The sequence below is a fragment of the Gavialis gangeticus genome, unplaced genomic scaffold (genome assembly GCF_001723915.1).
Source record: "Gavialis gangeticus isolate Ggan-Ray unplaced genomic scaffold, GavGan_comp1, whole genome shotgun sequence".
NCBI lineage: Eukaryota > Metazoa > Chordata > Crocodylia > Gavialidae > Gavialis > Gavialis gangeticus.
This window is the reverse complement of record NW_017729016.1, coordinates 203,508-214,432: the sequence shown is the minus strand read 5'-3', so window position 1 is coordinate 214,432 and position 10,925 is coordinate 203,508. Positions and strand designations below refer to the sequence as shown.

Sequence of the window (10,925 nt, the reverse complement as noted above, 5' to 3'; positions counted from 1 at the left end):
CAAAAAAAAAATAAAAAATAAAAAAGAGGAGAGTAGAAGTCTTTCCGAATGGAGGAAAGTATAATGTTTGTGGAGTAATGAAGAACCCAGTTTTGAATTCCCTTAATATGTGTTCCTCTAGATATGTTGGGAAAACGGATTCCATAACTATCAGCGTATGGAACCACAAGAAAATCCACAAGAAACAGGGAGCTGGCTTCCTGGGGTGTGTCCGACTCCTCTCCAACGCCATCAGCCGACTAAAAGATACTGGATGTAAGAATAGTTCCCAATCTAGTGTACTTTCAAAAAGATAATTTGCAAGACTCCATTGTGATGCACATTTGAGCAGTGAGTAGGAAGTTTTATCATCTTCAGTTCAATATTTTCTTGGGTTGAGTTTTTCTACTGATTTTTTTATTTGCAGACCAGCGTTTGGATCTATGCAAACTAAATCCCACAGATACCGATGCAGTACGAGGCCAAATAGTGGGTAAGAACATTTTATGTTTAAACTTCCAACTACTTGGATGAAAATAATATAGACAGGTGCTATATTAGAAATAAAAAAACAAAAAACCTTCCTACAGATATCTTTCACACCTATTTTTTTTTTTGAGCACTGATTCTTTTATCAAGTAGGGTGTACACCACCCTGAGATGCCTTGAAATCCTTTCAAGGATCTCAACACTGTAAGGTTTTCAAGCATGATTCACAAGGTAAACCCAGACATTTCAAAATGAAACCCATAGTTGTGGTCTTTCTGAGTTCTTTGCAACAGAACAACTGCTCTGTTTTTCTGCAGTCAAAAAAAAGAAGTGGAAATTAAGAACTGGCATTTTCTAAGGGATGCCTCCAGTCTATCCAGGGGTGCCTAAAAAGTTGAAAGCCATTGTCCTAGAGTCGTATGTAGTTTCTGTACTGTTTTCTGCATTTCTGATGCTAACAATCCTGAGATGTCCTGTTCACTATAGTTGAATGCAGACTAAATTAGTTTATATGAAAATCACTTCATTATGATCAGTGTAGATTGTATTCTTCCAATTGGTGATTGTAAAGATGATAATTTATAGGAGTAATATGAACAGAAGATTTTGGCAGTGGTTTGAATATAGCTACTTAAGGTGAATTTTCTCCAGAGAAAATCTGTTCTACATTTATAGCCAAGGTAATATGTAGAAGGAACGTGATGCTATTATTGACTGTAAAAGATGACTTCGGAATACAAAAATACATTTTGGACAGCACATTATTTCTTTTGCCAACTCTTGAAAATGCATGGCTGGCAAAACTGATAATACTATTCATTATAGTGACATCTAGTGGTAAATAACTTTGTTTCATCCTGAGCTTGGTACTTTTGGGATATAAAGCTTTGCTCACATAAATAAAAAAATGCCTGTATTTTATATAACAAAGAAATATTAGGCAAGATTATTGATGGAGAAGACTTGGTCCGACTTTTGGAACTCTGACATATTTGGTTACAGCCTCCTTATAAAAAAAAAAAAAAATAGGAATGTTGAATGATGCTTATAGAAGCAATTACTAAATGATAGACCCTAGAGTGCCAGAGCTCGCCTGTAGTGGTTCTGTAACATCGTAGATATTAATTATTATGGTATAGAAGTCTTAATGTTAATTCTGGTTTTCTGTTTCAGTCAGTTTACAAACACGAGACAGGATAGGCACAGGAGGTTCTGTTGTAGATTGCCGAGGGCTGCTGGAAAATGAAGGGTAAGTATTGCACCTTCTGGTGATTCTTAGAAAGCGAAACTAAGATATTAAATAAAGTATCTTTGTTCTTTGTTACATGGAAAAGTTAATGCAAATAAAATAAAGTAGGAATTCTATAAATAGTAACTTGACAAAGCTAGTTCCTTAAGAAAAAATGGTTTATTATATAAATGGAAGTGTTAGGATGCTGTTGTAGATGAATTTCATGAAAGAGCCCTATCATGCGTCCTTCGTTGGTCAGTCTTATTGAGATTTGATGGTCAGTCTTCTGAAGATTTGACATTTGGCTCTAGAGCGATGTGGGGCATAGTGTGGGATGTAGAAGCTGCTATTCAGCTCAGTCAAATCATGGAGAGGAATAAAAGTAGGTATTTTAACCTACTGTGGTGTTAACTTGATTTGTGTCCCTGCTTTCAGAACAGTTTATGAAGATTCTGGACCTGGAAGGCCACTGAGCTGTTTTATGGAGGAACCAGCACCATACACAGATACTACTGGTGCGGCTGGTGGTGGGAATTGTCGGTTCGTAGAATCCCCCAGTCAGGATCAGAGGCTTCAGGCACAACGACTTCGAAATCCTGAAATCAGAGGTCCTGTCCAAACACCTCAGAATAGACCACACGGTCATCAGTCACCTGACCTACCCGAAGGCTATGGTAAGAGTTTTCCAGAATCATTATAGCTGGCCAAGTCTATAAGAGGACTTTATGTATACATTTTCTTAATTGATATAACATACAATCTGCATCTCTTAATATGTGCAATACCTGCATGCATGTAATTCCTTTCTCACTCTAAGGAGGTAAAATAAGCAGCATAAACTATAGTTTATATAAAGGTTGACTAAATAATAAGCGAAAGACTGGCTACGTAGAAATCTGCCACTCCAAAACTTGCACGGGGTCTGATCATAAACTAAGCATGAGCTTGTGGTGTGATGCTGTTGCAGAAAAGCCAGGGGTAACCTTGGAAGTGTTTCTAGGAAGAATGCACTTAACACTCAAAGTAGTAGTGTCATTTTTATTTTCCCATGGGCACATTATGTGCAGGTTTGAGCCCCATAGTTCAGGAAAAAAACGAAACAAAATTAAAATAATAAAAAACCCCAAAAAACAAAATGTAGAGGGTGAGATGAAGAGTCTTACCTAGGAGAATGAGGATATAGATCTTAGAGTGAATAAATGATCCAGGTTAAAAAAAATAGAAGACAAGTTAAAGTTTGAAGCCAGGTACTCTCAAATTAAGAGAGAATTAAATTCAGGTGTTAAACAGCTAATGAAACATTCTGTTAAGATAATTGATCAAAACAGCATTTGAGATCATATATAAGTTATTGGATAGAGGTAATCAAAAACATAGCAGCCTTGATGGCTCAGTTAGTCTCATCTAGCACCATCTCAATCTTTTGACAAAGCATATGCATGTAGCTTTAAGAAACTATTTACATGTTTTTAATAATTCCAAATATAGAATAATTAAAGAATATTTTAATATTTTCCTCTCTTTTATATAGAACAAAGGACAACGGTACAGGGACAAGTTTATTTTTTGCACACGCAGACTGGAGTTAGCACATGGCATGACCCCAGGATACCAAGGTATGCATTCATGGTTACTAGAGTCACTTTTTTTTTCTCTTTAGGGTAGTCTGCTGAAGTGTCATGACTTGAATATGAGGAGGAGGTTAACAGAACAAAAATTGTCTTTGGTTTCTGTACTGTCTTTTGCCCAAGTACTTCAGGACGCTTGCTCATAAATTAAAAATTAACTACATGTCACTTCCAAATCATATAAAAAGAGATGATGTGTAACCCGTGGTGAGTTCCCACTAAAGACACGCTTGATAAAATATTGATGTTACTTTGGCTTTTGGATAAAGGTGCAAATTGCTTTGTTTTGGATCTAACCTAAAATTTTTCCAAGCCTGAAAATGACTTGGACTGTCAGTGGAGAGAGGCTAGACTGCTCTCTTTCAGCTGCTAGTAGTTCCTAAATTCTGAACGGTTGGTATCTTCAGTCATAATATTGCTTGCTTTTATGCAGCTGAAGCAGAAATGTTTTGTCAATTGTAAACTCTAGGGGTTTGAAAATTTACTTTTAAAAACTATTTAAAAGTCTTTTCATTTCAGACCAACACTTTGTAGCTGGGAAAATATGAATCATCTCCATGATTAACTTGGTGCAAAGTCTCTTAGGGGAATTAATCTATGATAATCCAGTTTTTTGTAACAAGACATCTATCACTGGCTAGCTTCCTTATCCATGCTGTTTTTTATGGGCAGCCTACAGATTAAAGACTGGAAACTAAAACTATGAAAGCTAATTTTTACATGCTGTTCAGGCAGTGTTAATAACGACTTGATAGGTGACCCAAGGCACCCAAGTGAGCAGTTAAAGTAGACAAGACTGTGTGTCTTACAAGGCACTGATGACACTGTCTTATTTTTATTTGACATGGCTTTCTTTACATACCTATTCTGACAAAAGACCCCATAGAGCAGAAGCTTGTTTGTGGCTTTTAGCAGAAATGAGCATTAAATATTGGATGTAGTTAAATCACCTAAAGTACATTCAGGTGAACAACAAATCGAAGCCAGCTTTCATAACGTTAGTCTCATCCACTGACAATAAGATTGCTAGATTTAGGAAAGTTCCTATTTAGAATCTGTAAGGCAGAATCCTGAGCCTCTGGTAAGGTATGCACCTTTCCCCTCTGAGTTCACCTTGCCAAAACAGGAGGCTTTTTGCTGTTAATATTTTCCTGTACCTATGCTATCAGTGTCTCCTGCATTTTAGATTCTAGAGGTGAAAATACATCCTGTCAAGAGAATTGAAGTATAACCTGAAAGTGAATGAGACCATCTTCAAAAGCAGTTTTAAAGAATCGCATTTTAAGATTCTCTAGAGTGTAAAGGGCAAAGTTGTCAGTAACCTCTCTCTACTTGAGTCAAAATTAGCAATCCAGTAATTAGAATGAGAAACTTGCTAATTATAGAGGTAAGTGCAGTTTCTGCACTTTTTTTACTGGCAGTTTTGAAAAGCCACTGACTGGACAAGCCACTTCTTGCTTTTTTTGAAAGGCTGGGTTCTGAGGTTCCTTATTTGAGAGAGACTAATTTATTCTGAATGCTGCTGTTCTTTTTGGATGTAGCCCTTATTAGTGCTTGAGGGAATTTTCTTGAGTTGTTTGATATTGGGAGCCATCTCCATGAAAAACTCCTTTCTTCCTAAATAGTGGCCATATGCATGGAATTTACTCTTCTGCTTTAAAGCCTTGTTGCTCCAAAGAATCACAGGAACAGGAAGTGATCACGGGTTCTGTCATCTCCGTACTATTTCAGGACAGTTTTTACAGTCCAGTGGCATGTGCTGTCTGGTCTGGGAATGCTGTTGCATAGTCTAATAGATCTCATTGTGAGAGATTTTTCTGATTCATTCTAACCATTTTCTTTTCTTTTTTTTAATGTCCTCGCTTTACATCTTTTTATATCTTCCTTGGGGCATCCTAATTCTTTTCTGAACAGTATTTACATCTTTCAAAAACTCTCTTTTAACTGAGCCTCTTTTGAATTGCATAGCAAAGCCATCCAGATTTAGTTGTCAGGGATTTTTTTTCCTTAGATCTTACCCACTAATGTTGCTGTTGTCTGAACTCCATCCAGTTTGTCAGTCTTTGCGGTAATGAGGTGTTCAGATCTGCATGCAGTTGTAATTAGGATTAGGCCTGTGCAAGTAGGCAGCTATTTGATCCAGCCGCTTCGGATGCCAGCGATCTGATCTGGAGCTCTGGACCGGGTTCCCGCTTTGATCCAGTCGAAACAGCTCCAAGGCTTCGGAGCTGCGTCGGAGATCCAGCCATAGGGTATAATGGGGAATAAATGAAATATCTATAACTTCGTTGTTTTTGTCTGATTTGGATGGAACTTGCAGGGGTGGTAGCCTCTGCTGAGAGCATGAAACCTGCCAAGTTTCAAGAAGATCGGTGCAGGGATTTGGGGGGAACTGTACCCCAAATTCTTGAAAGGAAAACTCATGACACGTTGCTAATTAACTCATAACAACATTAATTAGCAAGGATTAACACTTACAAAACCACAGACTAAGAGGAAATAATCAGTACAGACAATCAAATGCCCCAAGACAGACGCAGTTGGTTGCACAAGCACCCATGTCCCAAGTTTTGCCTGTCAGCAGCTGGAGGTGGAGGGCCCCAGAACCCCCTGCACCGATCTCCTTGACAACTGGCAGGCATTGTGGCCACAGCAGGGGCCACCATCCCTGCAGCTTTCATCCTGCTGTGCCTTAACACACAGTGTCACCCATGTCATGAGTTTTGCTTGTCCACAGCTTGAGGTGCAGTTCCCCCCAAACCCCTGCACTTATCTTCTTGAAACTTGGCAGGCTTTGTGGCCTCAGCAGGGGCCACTGCCCCTGCAGTTTTCACCCCCATGTGGTGTAACACATACAAATGACATGAGTTTTTTGCGTTCAAGAATCTGGGGTGTAGTTCCCCCCTAACCCCTGCACCAATCTTCTTGAAACTGGGCAGGTTTCATGCTCTCAGCAGAGGCTGCCACCCCTGTAAGTTTCATCGAAATGGGACAAAAAACAACAAAGTTATAGATATTTCATTGATTCCCCATTATACCCTATGGCTGGATCTCCTAGGCAGCTCTGAAGCTTTTCTGAAGCCAGCGCTTCGATCTGGACATGCCCTATGATGTGCTTTCACTGCCCTGTGATGTGCTTTCATCTATGTAGCCCAGAACTACGTTGACCTTTCCATTAGTTTACAATACAGTATGATGACTAACATCTCATTTGCTTTCTGTTATAACTCAAAAGTGTTTATGACTTATGTTTCGCATGAATCTCTATTTGAATAATTAGGTTCTTTGTATCACAAATAAACAAAACTATTTTCACCTGGGTTAATAAAAGACGCTTGTGTCCATCACGGTCACCTGCCTAACTTGGTGCTGTTGCCTTGTCTACCTTAGCACCATATTCATTCAGAGTTTTCTTCCCTTTGGAGTAATATGTTTCAATTTATGTTACTAAGATGCTCTAACATTTTTTTTCTTTTCATCTTTAGGGACCTTAACAGTGTCAACTGTGACGAACTAGGACCTCTGCCGCCAGGCTGGGAAGTTAGAAGTACAGTGTCTGGAAGAATATATTTTGTAGATCATAATAACAGAACCACACAGTTCACAGACCCAAGATTACATCACATCATGAAGTAAGAACCTTGCATGATAGAAAATTAATCTCTTAATGTTAGACTCTTGAAATACCTTAAGATCATTTACTTTTTTCTTCATAATCCGTACATTTAATGCAGTAACTATTTGGGGCAAGTGTCTGTTTTATTGAACTTACAACTGCATTAGAAGGTATTGTTAGACTGTCAGGTTCATAAAGCTCTCTATGTAATTAGCTCTCTAACCGAACGTCATAACCCTTCACAAGCTCTCAGTCTTGGCAAAATGGTACAAAATATTTCATCACTGCCGAGTCAGCGCTCAGTATTACCCAGGTGACATGCCTTTCAGAATCTTTTAGCTGCATATCACTGCAACAAAAGAATGAATTGGGAAGCACTGCTGATCTCCGTTTGCATATGTGCACACCCTTAATTCCTTATAGCTGCCAATTAATGGTAATGGGGTTTATAGTGTATTCTTTAATTAATTCATATTTCACTTGTGTTAGGTATCAATAGAAAGTGGGCCTGACTAGTTCTTCCATCACCGTTGCATAGCACCTGTCCTATTCTTATGGGTATAAACATAAGTTGTTTTTTTTTTTGTTTCATTCAAAGCCATCAATGCCAACTGAAAGAGCCCAGCCAGCAGCCTTTGCCTGTCCCAAATGAGGGGTCATTAGAAGATGGTGAGGAGTTACCTGCACAAAGATATGAAAGGGACTTGGTACAGAAGCTAAAAGTCCTTAGACATGAACTCTCTCTTCAGCAACCCCAAGCTGGTCACTGCCGCATTGAAGTGTCCAGGGAAGAAATCTTTGAGGTATGTAGCTTTGTGCATCATGATATGCAGATGTGGAGAGCGAGTACTGGAGTATCATTTCACAGTGTATGGCGTTCATTTTTTCCTGCCCTCAGACGCACTGACTGAAGGACGTGGAAGCTCTCGTACAACAGGCTTTTCAGGTGAAGAGAATGTCAGCGGCCCAGGTTCAGATGTTGACTATTAGGCGATGGTGTTATGGAAATATGTTTAGTACATACAATGTAAGAGGAAGTCTGCTAGTGCTCTTAGGCTTTTGTGTAGCCTGGTTTGCTTCAGTGAAACCTGTATACTTTATGGCAAAGTTGATCATTGAAAGTTCTCAGCTGCTCTAATTTTAGATATCATCCATCCAAACTCACATTAATGACAGAATGGTTTTTCTCTTGGGCATATTCCTTAATTGTAATTCCAGGCCATCTCTGTCACTTTGACATTTTATGACTTGCGCATTTCAGCCGTGTAAAGAGTAGCTTTAGGGGAGTCTTTTATTCTAGGCATGGATGACATTAACAACTGTTGCATGTCAGAAAACAAATCCAGATTGATTCAGAATTAAAACCGGTGTATATTTCCTTCTGTTTAACACTAATGGGAACATAATTGGAATACACATTGACCGTGAAAGATATGACTTGATTACGCTATGGTTTATCTTGATTCAAGTAACAGTGTATTTTGTGGTGGGTTTCTAAATACAGAGAGGAAAGACCCATCTTTTAACTCTGTATATTTATATATAGGAGTCATATCGTCAGATAATGAAGATGAGGCCAAAAGACTTAAAAAAGAGGCTCATGGTGAAATTTCGAGGCGAGGAGGGATTGGACTATGGAGGAGTGGCAAGGTCAGTCCTAAATTTCTTAATCCTCCTCATCTGGGATGTTTTAATTGTGAAATTGTCTTTAGTGGGGCTAGTGGCCCATAGCTGATTGTGATAAATAAAGAAAAGAATCTGTTTTCTGATTTGCTGCCGGCATTACTAGCAGCTCCTTTTACCTTGCCCTGTTCCCTCTCCCAGAATAATACTTTGCTGTGTCTTCTGTCTGCTTAAGTTTACCTTCCTCCTTGTGATTTTTCTTTTAGCTTTGCCTTTGGGCAGTCTTTCTTCGCTGATTAATGGCCAATCTGCATCTTAGTTGACTATTGGTTTCTGGCTGCACCTTTTGAATACTTCAGATTAAAATCTTGTTGTCATCTGGCTCCTAATTACTTCCAAATCTGAACTCCTTTGTTTGTCCACAAGGGCCCTGTTCTTGGTGTGTACGCACATGCACCTTGCATATGCAAGGTGGATGTTCTCTTTGCTAGTGGTGTCCAGTGGGTCCCCTGCTATGCCCTAGATGTCATCTTCCTTCCTCTAACCAAAAAAGTAAAGGGCAGACTGGGTCCACCTTTCTCTTGTCTCTAGAGCACTAGAACAGTTACTGATTTCAGATGAGTTCCTCTAGCTGAGTCCCTCAGCTTCAGCAATGAAAGCAGTGCCTGCAGTAAGCAACTGGATTCACTGACAGCCTTTTCTTTGGCACCAGCTCTTTGTTGCCCTCAGTACCTAGTGCTTCCGTATCTTTTTCCTGGTACTTTTGGACACTAAGAGGCCCAAGCACGAGAATTACCCTGTGTGACTGATGCATCTGCAGTTCTGGCAAGACTTTCAGTCACTGCAGGCACAGTCCCTTGATATTATCTACTTCCACTAGCCAGATAAAAAAAAAAAAAAGAACTGAAAATCTGAAAACAGGTCCAAAACCAATGATGACTTTGTTTCTGGTATGCTCAGCCTCTGTCACAGTAGGGGGCCCAACTGCACAAATCATACACATCTACAGTTGGATTTTTTCCCGAGAACCACAAGGTGCATCAGACAGAAGGGAGAAAACAGCCTTCTGTGAGTAATGCATCACTGGACAAACAAAGCAAGTCCAGAAGCCTTGTCTTGCCTTTCCCCACACACTTCTCTTCCTCCTCCTAAAACACCTTCAGGCTCATTAGTAGATTTGCTAGGGGTAGTGCGTATCTTAACTCTCTTTGCTTTTTCTTAGAGGTGTAAGTGTAGCCCAGCTTTCCCCCTTCACTGCCTCTCTCTGCAGTGATTAAAACAGCTGAAGAATGTACACTGGGCAAGCTTGCTCTTTCTTGATCGCGTCAGTTCCATTATTTAGGAAACAGGTGAAAAGCATGAATCATGATTATATTACTCCAGTTCCTTATTAGTCTCTCTCACTGTTGCCAATTCCTGGATGACACTTCCAGAGTAATAGTCTGCCTGGAAATGAGACGGACACTTTTTCAGGCTTTGAAGTGCACTTTGTTTCCTCTCCCTGCCCCACTCCCAATGAGGCGGTACAGATTACTAGGCATTTTATCTAATATTTAAAATGAAGTGGCTTAGAATTTGACAGATTTGATACCAAATGTATTGATAGTGAAACCTGTGCTGTTCTGAAACGCTGCTTTGTTTGGCAGAGAATGGTTGTATTTACTGTGCCATGAAATGCTGAATCCCTATTATGGACTCTTCCAATACTCTACAGACAATATTTACACGCTGCAAATCAATGCAGACTCTTCTATCAATCCTGTAAGTATTAGCACTGGGGAAACAGCATGCTAGAATAGGAGCTTGAACCACTACTTCTGTGAAATTGTCTGACTTAGCAGAAGAGAGTAAACAAAAATACACCAAAGTGGGATAAGACCATATTTACTTGAATCAAAGATGGGGACTCCCCCCCTGGGTTTTGACCTTGTGAGGCAGAAAGGCCCTGATCTTGGATTTAGGTACAAGCTGGGGACAGGCAGCTGCTGTGGTTCTTGACTCTGGCCCTGACCTGGTCTTGGGGTCAGACTGAGATGCAGCCACTGCCTCTCTTTTCCCCCAAGACCTTTGGGGCAACAGTTGCTGCTACTGCAACCTCTGCTGCATGGCTGGGTGAGTACCAGAGTGACCATGTGCTCTGCAGTGGGCTGGTCTGGAATGAGAGCCAAAGGATAAGAGGGAAGGGGAGGCACAGGGAGGTGCCAGGGAATGTGGGGTCTGGGGTACACAGGCAGCAGGGGAGGGAGAGTAGAGGGACACATCACGGGGCAAGGTGTTGAGAGACACGCAAGGTGGGGGTCAGGCTGCTTGACTTCCCATACCATCTCCCCTACCACCTGCCCCCGCCCCCCCCCCCCCC

The 10,925-nt window shown here is 40.3% G+C and overlaps 1 protein-coding gene across 2 annotated transcripts in view; it reads left to right on the top strand.

The window, feature by feature from the left end:
* The window catches only part of SMURF1 (SMAD specific E3 ubiquitin protein ligase 1), a 70,283-nt gene that overhangs the window by 47,739 nt on the left and 11,619 nt on the right, over nt 1-10,925 (top strand). For both annotated transcript variants that reach the window (XM_019512623.1, XM_019512622.1), the window contains exons 4-12: nt 122-255; nt 407-472; nt 1,642-1,717; nt 2,135-2,373; nt 3,231-3,315; nt 6,813-6,959; nt 7,542-7,746; nt 8,490-8,593; nt 10,213-10,327. In XM_019512623.1, the coding sequence (XP_019368168.1) occupies nt 122-255; nt 407-472; nt 1,642-1,717; nt 2,135-2,373; nt 3,231-3,315; nt 6,813-6,959; nt 7,542-7,746; nt 8,490-8,593; nt 10,213-10,327 (1,171 nt within the window). The remainder of the gene's footprint in view (nt 1-121; nt 256-406; nt 473-1,641; nt 1,718-2,134; nt 2,374-3,230; nt 3,316-6,812; nt 6,960-7,541; nt 7,747-8,489; nt 8,594-10,212; nt 10,328-10,925) is intronic.